This window comes from Octopus sinensis, linkage group LG4 (genome assembly GCF_006345805.1).
Source record: "Octopus sinensis linkage group LG4, ASM634580v1, whole genome shotgun sequence".
Taxonomy (NCBI): domain Eukaryota; kingdom Metazoa; phylum Mollusca; class Cephalopoda; order Octopoda; family Octopodidae; genus Octopus; species Octopus sinensis.
Genome location: NC_043000.1, coordinates 114,560,544 through 114,583,043, shown reverse-complemented (window position 1 = coordinate 114,583,043; position 22,500 = coordinate 114,560,544). Strand labels below are relative to the sequence as shown.

General features: G+C 36.4%; 1 protein-coding gene across 1 annotated transcript in view; it reads left to right on the top strand.

Moving 5' to 3' along the window:
• The window catches only part of LOC115210563 (coiled-coil domain-containing protein 173-like), an 82,808-nt gene that overhangs the window by 41,606 nt on the left and 18,702 nt on the right, over positions 1–22,500 (top strand). Inside the window, exons 5-6 of the mRNA XM_029779165.2 lie at positions 2,079–2,289; positions 5,749–5,834. Of these exons, the coding sequence (XP_029635025.1) occupies positions 2,079–2,289; positions 5,749–5,834 (297 nt within the window). The remainder of the gene's footprint in view (positions 1–2,078; positions 2,290–5,748; positions 5,835–22,500) is intronic.

Genomic DNA, 22,500 nt, shown 5'->3' with positions numbered 1-22,500 from the left:
CCATACTAATGCCAGATGTTCATAAAGAAGGAGCACATAATTCACAAAGAATGATTATAACAGGTTTTAGAGTAGGAAATAAGATTGAAAATTTAGAAAACTGTTAGTGACTCTCATAAATTTTATGATCCAATGATGCAGCCATGTTTCTTCCTTCCGGTTCAAATAGCTGGCATCTTGTGTCATTAGATAAGATGGTCAACTAGCAAATGACCCGTATATAGTTTAATTGCTTCATTCTGTTTGCTATCAGTTAATATATTACACCATGGACAACGTTTGTTTTAGCAGTATTGAGATGAATACAAGTTAAAGTCCTGTCGTCTAAAACACATTCGCAGCCATCAAGCGACATCGAGAACAGAATTTTTACAGATACTGTTTACACTGTTGATGCTGATCTTACAAGTCACAGGTATACACTGCCCCTAACCCCTAAGGTGGCGAGCTGGCAGAAACGTTAGCACGCCGGGCGAAATGCTTAGCGGTATTTCGTCTGCCGCTACGTTCTGAGTTCAAATTCCGCCGAGGTCGACTTTGCCTTTCATCCTTTCGGGGTATTAAATAAGTACTAGTTACGCACTGGGGACGATTTAATCGACTTAATCCGTTTGTCTGTCTTTGTTTGTCCTCTCTGTATTTAGTCCCTTGTGGGTAGTAAAGAAATAGGTGTACACTGCCAAATTCACTTGTAGGTAGTGATGGATATATAGCGAAGCACTACCAAGATGTTGTGGCTGTAGTAAGAACAGTTGGAAAAACCTACTTTACTTGCAATTTTCACATGTAATTTTAAGTGGGTAGAAGTAGAAAACGAGCTTATTAGAGGGCAAAGAGCTGTTGATTGCCCAAATATTACTGTAAAGATTAAGTTGAAGCGGCAATTATTATTGAAAGACATTAAATCTGATCTCCTTGGAAAAGTAATTGTTTATGTGAACGAGATATGGGTATATATATATATATATATATATAAATATATTTATACACATACATACGCACACACGCACATTTATTGATCAATATAGCTATCTCGGTAACCATCTACCTCTGTACTTCTCTATTTACCTTACCTTCTCTTTCTGCCTCTGTCTCTCTTTCCGTCTCTGTCTGTAGTCTTTCTCTCTCTCTCTCTCTCTCTCTCTCTCTCTTCTCTCTCTCTCTCTCTCTCTCTCTCTATCTATCTCTCTCTCCCTCTCACTATAAAGTGCATGTATACTTGAATAACATTTGAGAATCAAAACTTGTAGTGACAGTCAACTGTATCTATGATACATTTGCTTCGACAAGTATTGTATGTTTTCGAGAGCATATTTCGTTATGGCCGGTTAACACGCTTACATACACAGACACACACACCCATACACCCATACATACATACATACATACATACATACATACATACATACATACATACATACATACATACATTATTATCATGGCTGCCCCCTCGTTACCGAGTATGGCCATTGCACGAAGCTTAACTGTTATTGGTGCTGTGATCGAATGAGACTTTTTAGCCCAGCTAAAGATCTACAATGCCTTGTACAGAATTGGCAGCTAAAACCTTTACCGGTAATAGCCGGCTGTAGTTGTAACTGGGCTTCATGTACTTTTGCATGTCGTTTAAGTTTTCCTGCCGAATTACACTCTCTTCGACATGCCCGACAGATATGATTAGTATGGTGTGTTACACCACCACCAGTAGCCAGGTTCCCATTCATCTGTCTCGGTTTATGACTACGATGATGACTCTTGAGTCTAGCTTTACTGAGGCAGGGTCTTGCACAGACACTGCATGTCAGCATCATAGGAAAACCCTTCCCATCTGGAAGTGTAACAGCGAAGCCCTTCCTAACATCCCTCCTTACTTTCTCATGTGCAACTCGATATTTCTCAAAAGTACATACATACATACATACATACATACATACATACATATGCATACACACAAATATATCTATACAGAGAGGGAGGGAGTGAGAGTGGGAGAGATGGAGAGGGGGAGGGAAAGAGAGGGGGAGAAAGAGAGCGAGAGAGAGAGATGTGTACTAAGCTATCTATATTTATCCTCACAGAATCCAGAGCAACATTGACGAAAAAAAGCAAGAGAAAGAGGCCCAGAAACAGGAACAGAAGCATTTGAACCAGCTAGCCGAGGAATGGGCGAGCGAAATCCGTCAACTGCAGAAAGAAGAAAAAGAGAAGTCCTTGAAATTTGCTGCAGAACGCAGGAAACGAATAAAAGGGGATGCAGAGATTAGAGAACTTGAAAAGAAGAAAGAAGAGGTGAGATTCTCTGTCAGTCACGGCTGATATTATCATAATATATCTCCCTACCCGCGCATAGACCAAGTTCTGGTTATCTAGTCATCTATCATACTGACTTATCCACAAAACATAGAATGTATATTTTCCTACAACATCTTTCTTCATATGTCACGTCCTTCCCGACTTATTCTTTCTCTGAAGCTTAAATATATTCAGTAACAAATGCCCTGTCGGTATAGTTTCTTCAAACGGTGGCCATCGTAATCTTGAAACTATCAGTTACGATCAATAATGTCGTATTTTGTATTTGTTTGTGCATTCTAACTTTAAATACCACGCGCACACACCTATATATATATATATATGTGCGTGTGTGTGTGAGTGTTTGTGTGCGTATGTGTGTGCACGACATGACTGGCCTCGTGTTCCTTTCTGTTGAAGACCGTATGCTCGAAACGTAAAAGACTTTCTCACCTTCCCGATCGTTAAACTAATACACTTGCTTGTTTTTTATACACTTGTCTTCATCTTTTGTTTTTCTGTAAATTTCAACTATATATATATATAATGTTTTCCAATACGAAGTAGCATTAATCCTATGTCCCTAGGGAAACTATTTGGTTCATCTTGATTATCTCCCTCCCATTTCTTAATATATAATTAACCTAAGATATTTTTACCTAACTAATTAACTTTTATCCGCAGGTAGTAAATTTTATTTCCAATAGATCCTATATTTTAATTCATTAATATCAACTCACTATCCATGAAATTTGAATAATTTACTCTTCTAAATTACCTCTCTTCATATTATATAATATCGCCTTCTACTAAACCTATGAATATTTTCCTTTTTTGATTTTCCCTCTTCCATCTTTCTTAGTATATATTTTGACCCCTAATATGTTCACTTGATTAATAAGGCTTCCCCCCCCCAGTTAATAAGTACTATGCCTACTCATAATAAGTGACAGTCTCTTTCTCCAAATTTGAATAAATTTTTAGATTTATATTTTTTCCTTTATTCTAACGTGTCAAAGTACTTGGAACTTATAGACCAACTGTTGTGTTGATATGCATAGGGTTTATAAGGTCTCTGCATTCTCTGTGAATGTTATTGTGACCATTTGACTTTGACCTAGTTCTCTTAACGCTGAATCTGTTCATCAAATAGTAGTAATTGGCATTTAGTTGTGACAATGCTGTCTTCTACATAAATTCTTTATATGGAGCTATGACATCCCCTTTACCCCATTTCTATAATTAGAAAATCTTTATTGTCTCCTTTCATTTGTTCTTCCCTCTCAGAACCTTACAGTAGTCTGGAACAACTGAATCTTAGCCAGTCAGTTGATGGGCTCCACTACCTCAAATGTTCTTAAAATTTAAATCCACATCTTTGTCTATGTATCTACCTTCTCCATAATGTTGCCACTTGATATGAAATTTTTTGTATTAATGGAAAACCTCTGATGAGTGCTCAGCATTTTAAAACTGTTGTAATACTTACAACATTTAATAAAATGATGTAGTACGAAACGATCGTACCAAATTACCGGAGTCATTCTTGTTGCTTATTTTGATTATATATATATATATACAGGGTACGTAAGGTATTTGAGGACATAACTTTTTGTGATGCCTCCTTACATGTGATACATCCTTACTTCTTTCCACAAGGCCTTAGAGTTAACTCTACCGCCTACACTGAGATCCTGGGAATAATTGTTAAGCCCTGGATAAACAGTGTATGCAATGGAAGGTCATATGTGTTTCAGTAAGACTCTGCACTATCACACATGGCTCTAGTAACACAGGAATGGATGGCTGAAACTTTTTATGAACATATAATCCGTAACACTTAGCCTCCTAATTCCCCAAATCACAATCCATTTGACTATTACATGTGGAACATTGTTGAGAGAGAGAGAGAGATCAATGAAAACGCCCATAACACCAAAGCTTCTGTGAAAGCTACCATATTCAGAGTAATGTCCAAAATGAACCAGGACCACTTGATTCGAGCATGTAGATGATTTAGATCTCATATACAGAAGCAGTTGTTGAAGCTGAAGGTGGATTTATAGAAAAGAAGGTTTATTTTTATCCTCATAACATTTTTTGATAAATAAAGTTATTTGTTATTACATATCTGTTTTTTTTTATAAACATAAATCTATCCTCAAATATCGTACGCATCCTGTATATATATATATATATATATATAATGGCAGACCTTCAGCGTGCTCAGGAAAGGAAGAGGTATGGTGTTATTGTGGGGCAAGTTCACTTTAACTGAATAAGTTGGAGTCAGCAAGAAGTAGTATGGTTGGGCATTTATTTTGTTTCTTTGTTGAAAACCAAGTTGTTCCTCGTCAGTCGAATTCAAATAATTTAAAAGAAGAAAGAGACATAAACACATCTAGTGATGCATATATACACAACATGAAGATATACGCACAATCACAGGTGTACATAAGGTATACACACACACACATGTAAAGTAATCACACAGACACACACACACACACACACACACACACACACACATGCACATACATGCATACACATGCACAGTCCAGTACTAATGAGACGTACACAGCCATTGCATAAAAATAAATATAACCTCATATAAACGGATATATTTTCACTCAGTAACTCGCTGTTCTCACACATTCACGAGTTCCTGGAACTGTATTGTCCGCAAACAAGCCAAATCGCTTTGGTCGTGACCTGTTTCAGATTAGAAATTCTTCGGGCAGATGAATATATTTGGTGAATGGTAAAAACGAAGTGTTAATCAATCACAAACAAATTATTCAAGACTTTCAAATGTTACAAGAGAATGATTTGAACCAGCTCTTTTGTTAATGGGGGAAATACTGCGTTACCTTGTGATCGGAACTTTGAACACTTTGAAATCTTATACATGTAACACAAATTCAAATTTACTTATTAGCTAATCAGAGCAGTTACATCGATCTCTTTTCTGATTGAACAAACCTATTTTTTTACTACCCACAAGGGGCTAAACACAGAGGGAACAAACAAGGACAGACAAACGGATGAAGCCGATTACATCGACCCCAGTGCGTAACTGGTACTTAATTTATCGGCCCCGAAATGATGAAAGGCAAAGTCGACCTCGGCGGAATTTGAACTCAGAACGCAGCGGCAGACGAAATACCTATTTCTTTACTACCCACTAGGGGCTAAACACAGAGAGGGTTTATTTACATTTGGGAAGAAAAAAGATACCCTTTCCCCCACCCCTTTCCGTCCAATCTTTAAAGAATGAGAACCAGTAGTTTGATTCGAGTAGAATGAAGGTACTCTCCATTAAAGGTACCCACTGACCATATTGTGGTGATATGTTATGGACTCAGAGTATGGCTTCATGATTATCTTCACGTAAAAGAAACAATTGACAAACATATTTTTGAAGTGTTAACTTTCTATGGTATTCTTTTGTGACAGGAGGAAGTTAAAGCATGCGAAGCTTATGCGGAAGCAAAACGGGATATGTTGAAGATGAGAGAGAAACGAAATAAAGAATTACGAGCGTAAGTACACGTTCCAATATGTATATTCGGTTTTGATTGTGTGTGTATGTGTCTTCTGATTTGTTCTATAGAGTCATCACCAGCAGAGAAAGAGATGGTATCCAACTCAGAAACAAAGCATCAATTATGTAAATAAATACGTGTATGCGTATGTGTTGTGATGAGAGTTACAACGCCCCCTTGCGAGAGATGGACTGGTCCGAGTAAAGTATAAATAGAAACGATCCAAGTGAGAAGTCGAGTAAAGTTCGTGTTAGTTTGCAGTGAAGTCGGAAGGTGTCGGTTGTTCACAAGGATTATTGAGTGTTGGTTCGTAAAGAGATTTGTTAGTTGGTTACATTGTTCTTACTGTTGTCTGGTTATCTTATTTATTGTACGTAACGAATTACATTACAACATCTGGCGATGAGGGTTTCGAAGTTCGCGTAGGTTATTTAACAATTTGTTTGTGATACAACTTCTTAAATAATAAAAGACCTATTAGCTTCCATAATACAGTTGCAACAGCAACAACAAGAGCAGCAACAGGAGTTACAGAAGCAACTATTACAGCAGCAACTACAACAACAATTATTGGAGCTATTTTCAGAGAAGCCCAAAAATGAGGTAAGTTCGTTTTCGCCAGACGGTGTTTCGAACTCGATTAATGAATTCAGTTATAATACAGAGGAAGGTATAACTTTTGCATCGTACTACATAAGGTACGAGGAGATATTTAAGCAAGATTGCAAATCACGGTAGGACGGACAAAAAGTGAGATTGTTATTGCGAAAATTTGCTCCGTTAGAGCATGAACGTTATTGTAATTTCATATTACCCACCCCCCAAAAAACCAATGAAATTTGTTTTAAAGAAACCATAGAATTACTGTCTAACGTATTTGGTGATAAAACTTCTCTATTTAACACCTAGAGTGTTGTATTATAATGAAAAAAGAGAATGGTAATTTTTATCACATACGAAGGAACAGTCAACAGGATGTGTGAAATAGCAGTCGATAATATACTGGATATATATACTGGCAAAGATGTCTGCGGGTGGCGAACATAAAAAAAATTCATCTTACTTGTAGGAAGAACATTAAATAAATGTACAACCCAGATGTGGATAATCCAGGACCTAAGTTTCGAACTTTCCAAACTACGTTTGTTAGCGTAAATTTGATTAGTTCTCTTCGGCTAGATTCACCTAAACAAAATTTCAAATGTCACTACATCAATGCTGGTATTACTCGTCTGAACGCCTGGTAGTTATCAGACCGAGAACAGTGAAAAAGTTTTCAAAGAAAAAATTGTTAAATAGTGGAATACAGTACTATTGCTTTCCAGTAAGACATATATTTATATGGCGATTTTCCTTCTTTTCCTTTGGATTTTTCCCTTTCTCTTTTCCGACAAAGATCCATGCCCAAAACATTAAAAACTCTCTCCTTTCACCGAGCGTTAAATTAATACAGTTCTTATGCACGCCCTCACACTCGTTTTTTTCTCTTTCCTATTTTTTATTCGTTTTTTAATTGTTTGTTCGTTGAATTGACTATGTGTATATATATATATATATATATCAAATCGATTAAGCAAACGGGAGATGGAATTGGTATAACTCTTTATTTTGTAGACGATCGTTTCGATCCATCCTGTATCTGTCCTTTATAGGTGGGAGGATCCTGTGCATTATACTATGTAGCATTAATCTTGCAGTCTGTGTCACATCAAGCATATTCATATATAAAGTGGTGTCTTGCTAAAAATTTTGATTTTGGCCAGAAATGTTATTATTCGCGCACTTCATTTTGAGAATGAGATCTTGCTACGATTGTCTTTATTGTTAGATATCCAAAAGAAATAAAATATACAAGAAAGGACGAAAAAGAAGAAAAAAGAAAAGCCTTTTCTTTTTTTATTCAATATTACTCCAAGGGGAAGTAATATTGATAGCACGAGGTCGGTGGAGGAAAATTAGATTAAGTTTAAAGCGAGGAAAGGATATTAGAAAAAGAAAGGAAGAATAAATACAGGCGAAATAGTCAGAGAGGGGGACAATATAGATGAGACCTGTTGAATAATGATATTAAAATTCTTTCGTTGCAGGCATTTTAAGGTTGTAGCTATGTTTAAGCAGGAGTTGTATAAATTTTGGCACGAGCTACATCAATAGTACACCAGGTTGTCAGGTATCACCTATGATAGATACATTCATACTTATATATAATAAGTATATATATATATACAGGCGCGCTTGCACGCACAACACACAGACCTACAAACACACACACACACACACGTGCTCTCATACGTTCGCATATGTACCCACATTTATACAGTATCAGGCATACGTTCATTCCTATACCTGTTCACTCATACACCTATAAAATCCAAACGTACATGTATACGTATTTGCGTAACGGCTCGTGCGTTTATACACACACGCGCGCACATGTACATACATTCCAGCATACACGCGCGCATCCATCAACCTCAGGGTGTACATATCTCAATAAATGTATTCTTTCTACTTCGTTAATTATCCATGAAGTAACGTTTGTTTTTGTTAATGTATTTTTAGTGACATACAGTAGTATTCAAAATATTATATATAAACATATTATGATATACTAGCAGTATAGCCCGGCGTTGCCCGGGATTAAATTAGGATTGTTAAGTAATCAAGCGCTTTATTTCAAACCAAAATAAGTGACATCCACATCAAATTTGAGCGAAATCCGTTGAAATTGGTAAACGTTTGACTGAAAATGGGTTGCAGGCAATTTGATTAGGAAATCCCATAAGGAATCGGTTTATCGATTATTTCCACTCATCGATTTTTTTGTGGGGGCTTTTTTAAGAACTTAAAGCATTCAAAGATCCCATGAGTCCTAAGTAATGCTGGCATCAAGTTTGAGCAAAATGTGTCAAAATTGGTAAAAGTTATGGTTGAAAATGGGGTGTAGCCAATTTTAGTGGAAAATCCTATAAGGAATCGGTTTATTAATTTTTATCCTGGTTGAATCGAAAACCCCCAAATGGATGCCTGCCACCGATAGTGTTTGGCCTTGGGATTTGTTGATGGACATGGCGAAGTATGGTCTCACCTGGAACTGCGATCTGCGGAAGTTAAATGGCATGTCTGACCCCAAGGGATAAAGCTGCATCCTTGAAATGAAAACATTTTCACCCCTCCCGCACCCTGTAACAATGGTGGCCTCAATCAAGTGGGGCGTCAGAGACTTGAATACTAAGCGGGTCCAGTTGCACTGTTTAGGCGGAAGCAAGTTTTTGATTAGCATAATTGGGCATCCAACCCTTAGCCTAAGAATGTGAGGTGGGAGCCCTGCTGGATCCAATGAGTTAAGAAACTCGATAGGGTAACTGAAAATGTCTTGAGGGTCAGAGGTCCGGTCAATCGATTTGTAGATGCGCTCCTCACCCGGAATTCGGCTTATGAGCTGGTCGTTGATAGCACTGACAGCTACGTTTTTGGTGGCCATGATGGTTCTTTCACTGAGCCAATTGATGCCTGCATAATTACTTTCCAGATTGGGGAACACTGTTTCCAACAGATCGGAAGGGTTGTCCACGGTGTTGCACAGTTCAGAGATGGATATGTCGCCCCTATCATTCCTAGGGATCTTGCCTTCTCCAAGGGGTAAAATGTCTTCAGCAAATGCTGCAGACGTGCTATCACCAAGCAAGTGCACACGCATGTTTGTGCTTAGGCTTAAGGTCTTAACCTGGAGCCGCAAGGTGGATGACTTGAGGCATGTGTTCACTTCATCAGCCCGGCTCCCTTTAGGAATGACAGGAAGGGTTTGCCGGAAATCTCCTGAAAACAATAGAGTTACACCACCCATAGAAGCTGTAGAATCCCTGATACTTTTCAGTGACCGGTTCAGTGCCTCAAGGGCACCCTTATTAGTCATTGTACATTCGTCCCATACAATGAGACGGTACTATCTAAGAACTTAGCTTCCTCTGAATTTTTGCCAATGTTGCAAGTATAAACCTCGGCCCTCACCAAATGTAAAGGCAGCTTGAATGCCGAGTGGGCCGTCCTACCTCCCGGCAATAGGCAATAACGTAGCAGCGTTTCCCGAGGAAGCAACGGCTAGCGCAATTTGTTTCTCGCGACGAATCTTAGCGAGTATTAATTGTGTTACAAAGGATTTGCCGGTACCTCTAGCAGCATTGAGGAAAAAAATGTTTTTCAACAGTTTCGTACACCAGCCTCTGATCAGGGAGCAATTTCGGTTCATTTACTCTCAGGTACTCCGCAAGGCCATCAGCGTCATACGACAACTCCAGAAGTAACTTCGGTGGGAGTGTGTTAACGTCCTGTCGCAATGAGGACAGCAAACCGAATGTGTTCAACGCTGCCCCACCCATTTTGAGCAGGGCGTCCTCGATTTCAATCAGCGCATTATTGTAGATCAGGTCATTGTATCCAATGTCAGCATTAGGGCACTGTTGCTTTGCCAGTTATCATTTGCCTTGACAACCGAGAAAGCAATTACAACCATTACAAGCGGCTCCATTTAATTGATTAATGAAAACATTACATTAATTTGAAAGAAACCGTTCTCGTCGGGTGACCGCATAGACTTCAAACACAAACGTTGAACCATTTTAAAACAAATTTACATCAATAATGGAGACCAAAATATTTACATTGTTTCCTTTTGTTATATCTGTGGCAGAATACCTGTGTTTATATATATATATATATATAAATTTTTCAGGGTACCCATCCTCGGGTAAAGCGATAGTGAAGTTAATGTCGTATTCAATACAGTGAGAATTTTAAAAATTTAATCAAAAAATAATTATGGGAGGAAGAAAAGATAACAATAGTGCAATAACCAATATAAATAATTATAATTTATTTAGATTCTTGATATTCGCTGCATAAAATATATTTATATATTTGTACTAACTTAAATATTAATTTTCATCACGAATAGCGTACGTGAGTCGTGGCGAATTTTATTTTCCGTACACCACAAACATAGTGGGCGGTAGAAGGCAATGACTTTTCGGTTGTGAGTTGAGGTGATAACTAATCATCGAGTCAACGTCTGCTTGTCGACATTAAAATGTTTTAGCGAGTGAAATTACATGAAACAATGAATGACGAAGTCTCTATGCGTGTGTGTGCGTGTGCGTTTGTATTTAGAGGGAGTGGTGGTATTGATTCAAACAATGAGGTCACATTCCACTCACAGATTCACTGACGATACATTCAATACTGCACCATGCATGTGCCTACACTATATATGTATACATTGCGTGTATGTGTGTGTGTGTGTGTGTGTGTGTGTGTGTGTGTGTCTGTGTGTGATGTTCCAAGCGTTTTCATTATCTCCCATCATCAATATATATAATTTTTTTTTAGATTCAGATGAATATGGTACTTAAGTTGAGGCACCAGAATTTAGTACGGTATTATCCATACAATTTCAAATTAAGGTGATTAAAATCAAAATAAGCAACAAGAATATCCAGAGGTAATGCAGTACGATCGTTTTATGCAATTCCTTTTAATTGAACAATACAATCATTGCATCAATTTAAAATGCAGAGGATTCTTCAGCTGCACAAAGACGTAGAAATTAATTAAATTAGAACAGTAACTTCTATACTAGACAGCATGGTCGGTATAATTATACTAATGTGTCCATCTGTTCTAGTTTAATTAAATTCTATGCATTTGTGCAGCTGATGATTACTCTGCATTTTAAATTGATGTAATGATTGCATTGTTCAATTAAATGGAGTTGCATGAAACGATCGTGCTGCATTACCTCTGGATCTCTTGTTGCTTCTTTATATATATATATATATATATATATATATATATATATATATATATATATAATATATATATATATATATATATATATATATACAGAGAGAGAGAGGGAGAGAAAGAGAAAGAGAGAGAAAGAGAGAGAGAGAGAGAGAGAGAGAGAGAGAGATAGATAGATAAATAGATAGATAGATAGATAGATAGATAGATAATAGATAGATAGATAGATAGATAGACACACAGATCGGTAGGCATAGCTGTGGATGTTTCGTAAGAAGCTTACTTCCCAACAACATGTTCTGGGTTCAGTCCCGCTACGTGGCAACATGAGTAGACGTCTCGTACTATAGCCTTGGGCCGACCAAAACCTTGTGAGTGGATTTGGTAGACGAAAACTAAAAGAAGCCCGTCGAATATATAATATTTGTGTGTGCGTGTGTGTGTGTTGTCTTTGCTTCTGTGTTTGTCCCCTCATCACTGCTTGACAACCATTGATGGTGTATTTGGATTCCCATAACTTAGTAGTTTCGCAAAGAAATCGCTAGAATTAGTACTAGGCTTTAAAAAATCCCTGGGGTCGATTTTTTCGACTAAAATCCTTTCAAGGTAGTGCTCCAGCATGGCTGCAGTCAAATGACTGAAACAAGCATAAGAATGAAAGAATGGTGACTGAAGGGTAAAGTGAAGTGTTGCTCCTGGTCATGGCTGACACAAAAGAGAGCGAGAAAGGAAATGGCCCCTGTTATATAGACTATGCTAGGTTGCAGGTCAAATCCTAAACAGAGGACTGACCTTTAAGTGACCACGGAAAGGTCTTAGGTCACGTGTTTGCTACCTTAAGCTAGGCCGTCAAAAAATAATCTTACACACACACATTTATATATATATAGATATATATTAATGTTCGTTTTTAAGTCAATTTGATTACAATTTTGTGTTAAACTGGACGGTTACTCAACACGCTTTTGTAGATTACGTATTTATTACACTTTCACAAAAATAGTAGTAACAGTGACTTCGAAGTTCTTCCCTAATTGATTTGATTCCATCTTGACTTTATATGGTCTCTGTGAAGTTTTGTTTTTCAACGTATGAGATATGTTGAATCATAATTAGGTTGTGTTCTGATAAAAAGGTATTATAGAAGGTTTTATCATTTTAAGTTGGAGTTGTGTTATTCTTCAGAGTTCAGTCATGTGTATAAAACCTCGTAATCAGATGTGTGTATTTAGATGTGTCAGCTCCAGGTCGTGGGATTGCTTTTTATGGTTCGCAAAAGAATGTAAGTGATTTAAACTGCTTGTTTGGGGAAGACAGAGGTTATTGTTCAGAATTCAGTTAAACATGTAAAAGTTTGTAATTTATTCAGGAGTATTAACTTCAGGTCATGATGTTGTCGATATAGGAATTTGATTATTTTCTACTTTAAGGTTCACAAAAATGTAACTCAGTGAGAAGGTTTCTTATATATATATTTTGCTAGCAGTGTAAATGTTCTTACACCCTCAGTCATTTTTAATGGCATTTATTGTTTTCCATTTTGGCTAAACTTCGCTAATTAGCTGCCTCATTTAATTATTTGTATACACATTAGCGATTCGCTAAATCATCCATCAATTTTTAGGAAGTAAACATATACGCTCGCAGCTTGGTTGTTCCAGATGTTGGCGATCTGTGCCGATCTTTCTGACGATGCGTTGATAGCAACAACAAAGTCCTTCAGCTCTTATTTCTAGCAGTATAGGTGTTATTTACATGGTTTTGTTCGTTAATTTCCGAAATTTTTTTTCTTTTTTTACTCCTCTTTGGAAGGCGAGCAGGAATTTGAAAGAGAGGAGAAAGAGAGGACGAGAGTGTGTGCTTGTGAGGGAGAAAGAGACTGAGTGAGTGAAGGTGTGTTCAGTTCTATATCTAAGAGATAATGAGTTATGTACATTATTTATATTTGACGGATATTCGTTCTCATCTTGTTTGTTGTTAACACAACGTGTCTTGGGGAAATTTCGAACCTGGGTTCTCATTATTATTATTATTATTATTATTATTATTAATATCATTATTATTATTATTATTATTCGTGTCACTGGAATCGAATTCGGAGTCTTGGGGTTAGTAGTCCGCGCTCTTAACCACTACACCATATGTCCGTGGGCAATTATTGAGTTAATTTTAGGGCTTATAAGTCCAATATTCTCCTATCCTTCCTTAATACCGGTTCCCATATGCTATTCATATCAGCACTCGGTCTGCTTAGGAGGTTGTTATGTCCTATTGTATGTACTGCTGCTTTTAGTTTTCGTATTTTCCAGTAGTGTTCTCTGTCTATTATTTTAACTTCATCCCATTGGGGGAGGTGGTCTTCATTTTTCCATACATGATCAGCTATAAATCCGATTTATCAATATCTCCTCCTGTCACACCTTTGCGATGTTCCTCTACCCTTATTTTGAGGGGGCGGCACATTTCGCCTTTGTATAACCTGCCACAGCTGCATAGGATGGAGTACACACAGTCTTTGGTCATATTCTCTTCTATTGGTGGTTTGCTCCTACTAACGAAGGAATGCCAATTTTTTAACTGTTAAAATTTCATTGTAATAAATTGGTTATAAATAGTTTAATTTATCATACAATTCTTAATAATATTTAATTATTTAAAAAAAATTATAGGGTTTTTGCATGTCGAATGGCTATGAGGGTCCACCCGAATAAAATGGGAAACAAAGTGGTTGAGAAACGTCGATCTAATGTGTTCTTCCATTTTGAATGGCATCAGGTGTGATGTTGTGCTGCTATTTTTAGAAGATCGAGCAATCACACAGTTTCCCTCGACAACTTAACAGAGAGATAAACACTCAGAAAGCTGCCAACTAGACCACCCAGCTAAAGTTTACCCATACGCGCATACATACATACATACATACATACATACATACATACATATATATATATATTATATATATATATATATATATATATATATTATATATATATATATATATATATATATATATATATACACATATATATATATATATACATATATATATATATACGCATACATATTATAATTATATACATATATGCAATTACATACACATGCGTACACAAACATGCGCACATATGCACAACATATACACACACATATATTCACACAAATACACACACATACACACACACAGATATATAAAAATATATATGCATATATACACATAGACTCACATACATATACACATATGAACATGTATATACACATACACATAGACACTGATACACGCTCAGGCTAGACACGTACTCAGACACACACTCACACACACGCACAGACACACATACACATGCCAGCACATAAAAACAAAACACGCACAAACACACTCAATGAGACATTCACACTTACACAGATAAAAGCCGCACACGCACAAACACTGTCTTTCTTTCTTTTTCTCTTTCTCTTCCCCCCTCTCACTCTCTCTCTCTCTCTCGGCATTTCGTGCCAACAAGGAAAACTTGAAAGAGATAAAGTAAGGCGTAAATAACTCGTTTTTCATCAAACACACTCCGCTTTTTACAACCGTTAACATTTCAGCTTCGCATATATTATTAAAACGAAACGTGATCTCATCAGCAACTGTGTTACTGAATTTATATACATTTAGGTGTTTGGTCAAGAAATTTAAAAATTTTTCACTGGGGACATTAAACTGTTGTTTGTTTGTTTTAACTTTTTAACAAATTGCATGTTTTTTTTGTTTTGTTTTTTTTAGTGGCTTTAACCTTTACCTTAGGTACAGCTATTGTAAAACAAACAACGGTGCAAAGTTAGTGTACTACACAGTGAAGGAAAGGGAGCGATAAATACGTTTCGGGCAGTTTGTCCTTTGTCAAGATAGAAAGTAGGAAAAGGGAGAATATGGTGTTAGTGTGTATGTATGAGTGTATGTGTGTATGTGTGTGCGCTTGTGCATGTGTGTGAGCGTACGTATGTGTGTGCGTGTGTGTGTGCTGAGAATATAAATATGTATGCGTTTAGCAAAGCATGATGATTGAACAATGGTGAATGTAAATAGATGAAGCTAAGTTGCTTCTGTAGATGAGAACATGTTGAATCGTGGTTTAATGCTGTTGATTCTCTAGTGGAAGTTATGTGAACAGCGGTGTGTAAATGTGTATAAGATTGGAGAGAGAGAGAGTGAGTGAAGTATTAGTTATTCGGAGGATATTGGTAAGATAGATGTAATAGCGAGTATGGGAGAGCGTTTGTGATAGTGACAAAATATAATGAAGATGATACGCGTTAACCACATAGTGTGCATGATGTCATAATGGAATAAAAAGTGTATGTAATAGAGATGCAAGAGGACGTTCACCTTGTTGAGAGAAAGGAGAATAACAACATTTTGAGTAAACAAATATCAAGAATGAATGTGTGTGAGGTGGTTGGGAGAAGACGGGGAGGTGCGAAGTGTAAGAATTGAGACTTATCAATGTGTGGTGGGAATAGGTAATACCAATTAATTGTTGCTATTTCAGGGACCAGTTGCTTTTAGAAGAAGAAAAAGGGTTAATGTGGGAGTTAGAAGAAAGCTAGCCAATTATTTATAAAATAGAGACAGTTTGTTCCTCGGTGAAAAATTAAGTATTCTTGACAAAGAAGACGGAAAACGAAGGGGGCCGTGGGGTTGTAAAAAAGATCACAAACTTAATTAGGGTTTATTATGCCAATGGCGTCTCTTAGACTTCTGAATAATTTACGGTTGTGCAGACGGCACAGGTTTCTCATTCTTTTCTTCTGTGCCTCTCTCTCTCTCTCACTCTCTCTCTCTCACTCTCTCTCTCTCACTCTCTCTCTCTCTCACTCTCTCTCTCTCACTCTCTCTCTCTCTCACTCTCTCTCTTTCTTTCTTTCTTTTTGCGTGTCTCTTTCTCTATCTCACACATATGCACATATGTAAATCAGTATATATTTATATAATATAGCCAGATGAAATCAAATATGATCTGCTACTAGTTATCGTTGTAAACCAATACTTCCTGTTTCAAGTTCAAGCCCCCGGCAACTATACCATTCATACCACTCTGGGATCTTACCCTGGCGTGTACCCTGATACGACAAAAATCAAAAGCTATCGACGTAAATAGGTGGACTGAGCAACAACTCAAAGGTCATCCGTCAAATCTACATACAAATCGAGCGTGAGATCGGCATTACTAGCATCCTTAGTAACCCTGTACTCGGCCTTCTGTCTGTCTGTATCTTTCTGTCTCTCTCTCTCTCTCTTTCTCTTTCTCTCTCTCTTTCTCTTTCTCTTTCTCTCTATCTCTCTCTTTCTCTTTCTCTCTCTCTCCCTTAATACTTATTTCTTTACTACCCACAAGGGGCTAAACACAGAGGGGACAAACATGGACAGACAAACGGATTAAGCCGATTACATCGACCCCAGTGCGAAACTGGTACTTAATTTATCGACCCCGAAAAGATGAAAGGCAAAGTCGACCACGGCGGAATTTGAACTCAGAACGTAACGACAAACGAAATACGGCTGCGCATTTCGCCCGGCGTGCTAACGTTTCTGCCAGCTCGCCGCCTTAATACTTTTATCTAGAACCCTTTCTCTTTTCGACGTTTGTCGTGCTGAAGAGTCCAGAAACTGAACGAAATAGCTACCAGAGATTTTAAGGACCTTTATCTCATGAAGGTATAAAAGAATTATATGAAAATATATGTATGTTCTTTTGACTATTTTATAATGATTTCTCAACATGAAAAATAAGAAGTGATCCTCTGCCTTTAAGTAACAATTCTCAGTAATTCTACTTATCATGTCTTATCTTCCTTATCATGTTTCTTATCATGTCTTATCTTCCTAATCTTTTTGAACTGACATATATTGATAAACACTGTTCTCTACTTAGCTACATGTCAGTGTCTTCTGATGAAAACAACTTAAATTCGATCCGCGGTTCTCTTGAAATTTGTGGTGGCCTATAGACATCCAATATTATCAGACTTCGTTAGATAATATGCATGTTTATAGCATTAGTCTTATCCGAAACGGCTGTAAAGAAAGACCTGATTACATCATATAATTATGTATCCAATTTTCAACGTGAATGTATTTTTTACACCGATTATTATTTGTCTGTCTTTTCTGCTTAAACATACATACGTACATACATACGTACATACGTACGTACATACATACATACATACATACATACATACATACATACATACATACATACATACATACATACATGCAGGCATGCATGCATATATACATACACACATATAAAAAAATATATCTTACTATGGCACCAATAACAAAACACGTGTCACTAAAGAATATCACTGCCGAATAAACAAAATTTGAACCTCAAAACTTTCTGCATTCAATAAAACAGTGACCCATAATGTGTTTGCAGTGCCAGTACTCTTACCAACATTTGAGCTGCTTGATTGGACGCTTGATGGGATCCGAGACATTTATGCAAAAACTTACAAAATAATAACAAGAACACAACACGCAGCCAGGTCCGGGATTCGAACTCACAACCTCACGATTGTAAGCTCGTCGCTCTAACCACTGAGCCATGCGCCTTCACGTTCATATACATATATGTACATATGTATATATATGTATATATGTATATATGTATATATATATATATATATATATTATATAATAATATATACATATATACTTATATATATATATATATATAATATATGTATATATATGCATATATATACATATATGTATATATATATGGGGTGGCTGTGTGGTAAATAGCCAGGCCCGCCTTATTGGCTCCTGTGCCGGTGATACGTAAAAAGCACCCACTACACTCTCGGAGTGGTTGACGTTAGGATGGGCATCCAGCCGTAGAAACTCTGCCGGACCGGATTGGAGCCTGGTGCAGCCGTTGGCTCTCCAGACCTCAGTCAAACCGTCCAACCCATGCAAACAGGGAAAACGAACGTTAATCGATGATATATATATATATATATAATATATAATATATAATATATATATATATATATATATATATATATATATATATATATATATGTATATATATATATATATATATATAAAGTTTATGAAAGAATGGAGTTGAACGACTTGTTAACAAATTTCTTTATTTTCGACATATGTTTCGAAGGCTGCATATTCCTAATTCCGAAGGAATAAGGAGTACATTATGCAGATTTCTCATCAGGAAAGGCAAGGAACTTATGTCGACATCAAAATGCACAAAAAACCTTTAGCTGACTGCTCTCAAGGAACCCATGGCGATAATTGATGTCGGCATAAGTTCCTTGCCTTTCCTTATGAGAAATCTGCATAATGTACTCGTTATTCCTTCGAATTAGGAATATGCAGCCTTCGAAACATATGTCGAAAATAAAGGAAATTTGTTAACAAGTCGTTCAACTCCATTCTTTCATAAACTTATATTTTTAAAATAAACATACAAATTTCCGCACGAAGGCACGTAGTCTATGCCCTAGAGACGTAACTTCAACCGTGTGTTCTTTCTGATGTGAATTTACTACCCAGGTATCCGTTATCTTTCGAATTATCCTTAATAAGATAATTCATTCAACTACTCAAATATATATATATATATATATATATATATATATATATATAATATATATATATATATATATATATATATATATTCATATGCATGTATATATCTGTCTATATATATATATAGAAAATCACAAAGAATGAAGATGCATAATTAACGATTTATATATATACATATATATATATATATATATATATATATATATATACGACGGACTTTTTTCAGTTTCCGTCTACTAAATCCACTCATAAGGCTTTGATCGGCCCGAGGCTATAGTAGAAGGCACTTGCCCAAGGTGCCACGCAGTGAGACTGAACCCGGAACCATGTGGTTGGTAAGCAAGCTACTTACCACACAGCCACTCCTGCGCCTATACTGTCTAGAAAATTCTTTAAAATTCTAATTCTAACGATTCTTTTCTTACTGAAGATTCTAACAACGGAAATATAATTCTAATTTTAATTCCCGGCAAGATGGCGTTTTATCAACAGTACAAGATAGTTTTCCCTTCATATTTTCTCTTTCACTTTCTCTCTAACAAACGATGATGTCACTTTCTACAGATAGAGGAATAAAAGCGCTTAACGCATCGTCAGCTAAATTATGTTAATTTCACTATCTTTTTATATTTGTTGTGTGTTGTTGCTGAGGTCACTGTTTGTGTTATCGTAATACATCTGTAATTGTGTGTTTATATAATGTATATATAATTATGTATTTATTTAGTGTTTATATAGTATTTTAATTTTAAAGAAACATTCAAACTATACAAGGGATGGGCAAATGTCGGCATTCAATTGTTTAATATGAGATATGTTAAGAAATAGAGAAATAAGTCGATTAAGGGATTTGTATGGGTTGTTACATCAATAGAAGTCCTCTTTCTTTTATTTCTGGGGATATGGGGTGCCATTCAGTTATATACCGATTTCTTTACTACCCGCAAGAGGACAAATAAGGACAGACAAACGGATTAAGTCGATTATATCGACCCCAGTCCGTAGCTGGTACTTATTTAATCGACCCCAAAAGAATGAAAGGCAAAGACGACCTCGGCGGAATTTGAACTCAGAACGTAACGGCAGACGAAATACCTATTTCTTTACTACCCACAAGGGGCTAAACGCAGAGAGGACAAACAAGGACAGACAAACGGATTAAGTCGATTTTATCGACCCCAGTGCGTAACTGGTACTATTTAATCGACCCCGAAAGGATGAAAGGCAAAGACGACCTCGGCGGAATTTGAACTCAGAACGTAACGGCAGACGAAATACCTATTTCTTTACTACCCACAAGGGGCTAAACGCAGAGAGGACAAACAAGGACAGACAAACGGATTAAGTCGATTTTATCGACCCCAGTGCGTAACTGGTACTATTTAATCGACCCCGAAAGGATGAAAGGCAAAGTCGACCTCGGCGGAATTTGAACTCAGAACGTAGCGGCAGACGAAATACCTCTAAGCATTTCGTCCAGCGCGCTAATGATTCTGCCAGCTCGCCGCCTTATTCAGTTTATATACCTACTTTTGCCCACTTCTGTTTCTAGCAACGGAATAGTACTGCAGCGCTTGTAATATGTTACGCAATCAAATGAGTTCGAACCAACAGCAAGTTTTTCAGTATGTACTTTTCCGGTATATACGTGGTGAGCATTTCAGTTCACTTTTATGCTAAGTAAGGATATCTTCTTACTTGTATGTTTAAAATAAACTAAGGACTTTTACTCAACGTCAAACTTGATTTCTACATAAATTCTAAAACAATTACAATGTTTTAGAATTACAATGCAGCACGGAGTTTTGTCAGTGAACAGGTCGCGGTCTCAAAGCGACGAAAACATTTTGACAAATTAAATTTAAATGTTGAAGTGAATCTAACGGTTTTTGTGTGTTTCTTAAATGGCTTATAAACACCTTCCACGCTGCAATTGTTTTCGTTCCAGCACACGATCTCGGATCAGGTCACTCGCTATGCAAGTACATCTCGGTAACCTTTGAATTATAGTTAATCATAGGAACTGATGCTTCCAAATACATTATTTTCGTTACATTATTCTGAATTTATTTACTGGGCAAGTGAGTGTTATTAGACGAATAATGGATACCAATGGAAATTAGATGTTAATCTACCGAAAACATTTTTTGAATTGGGAATCAAATGCGTAAATATTATTTAACGAGTAGCAGAAAACCGCCTGGAACATATAAAAGAACAATATTTGACGAATTGTTTAGTCGAAACATTGGAACGTTCGATGGATATCTTTTCAGTAATTGTCCAAGTTACCTGTACTGTGATTTCTACTGATATCAACTTTGCTTTTGAGGATCGATAAATAAAGTACGAGTCGCATACTGGGTACGATTCTTCTCTACCTCTTACTCTATATTTCTGCCTGTCTCTTTTTTTTTGTGTGTGAGTGAGTGAGTGAGTGTGTGTGTGTGTGTGGTGTGTGTGTGTGTGTGTGTGTGTGTGTGGTGTGGTATGTGTGCCTGCCCCATTTGTGGATGTGTGAAAAAACACTAACAAAAGCGCACGAACCAGTGTAACGTATCATAATTTAAATATGAACTGGACGATATTGATAAGGCATATAATGTTCTACATTTCTCACAGTACTTTATGACAATACAACACACACACACACACACACACATACACGCTTAGATACACTAACTTGCGCACATGCATACACACACATACCCTTTGTAAATGCCTACATATGTGTATTTGTGTGTATGTATGTAAATATATGTTCATACATTTTTGATATACATACATATACATGCACGCACATACACTTTCATACGCATACATATATATATGTGTGCGTATAATACATATATATATGTATGTATTTTTTCATATATATATATATATACATATATAAATTGCATATATATATATATATGTGAGTGTGTGTGCGTGTGTATATATATATACACACAGATATATATACATATATACATATATATACATATATACATATATATATATATAACACACAGATATATATATATATATCTGTGTGTATATTATATATGTATATATGTATATATATGTATATATATGTGCGTGTATATATATATAGTATATAGGTATATATATACTATATATATATATCTATATATATAATATATATATATATTATATATATATATATACTATATACAAAAAAGCAATGACCACAAAAATCGTCAAGGATTATTAACATACCAGGATTTGAATATGTACTGTATGAGGTTGATAAGGCATATATTGTCC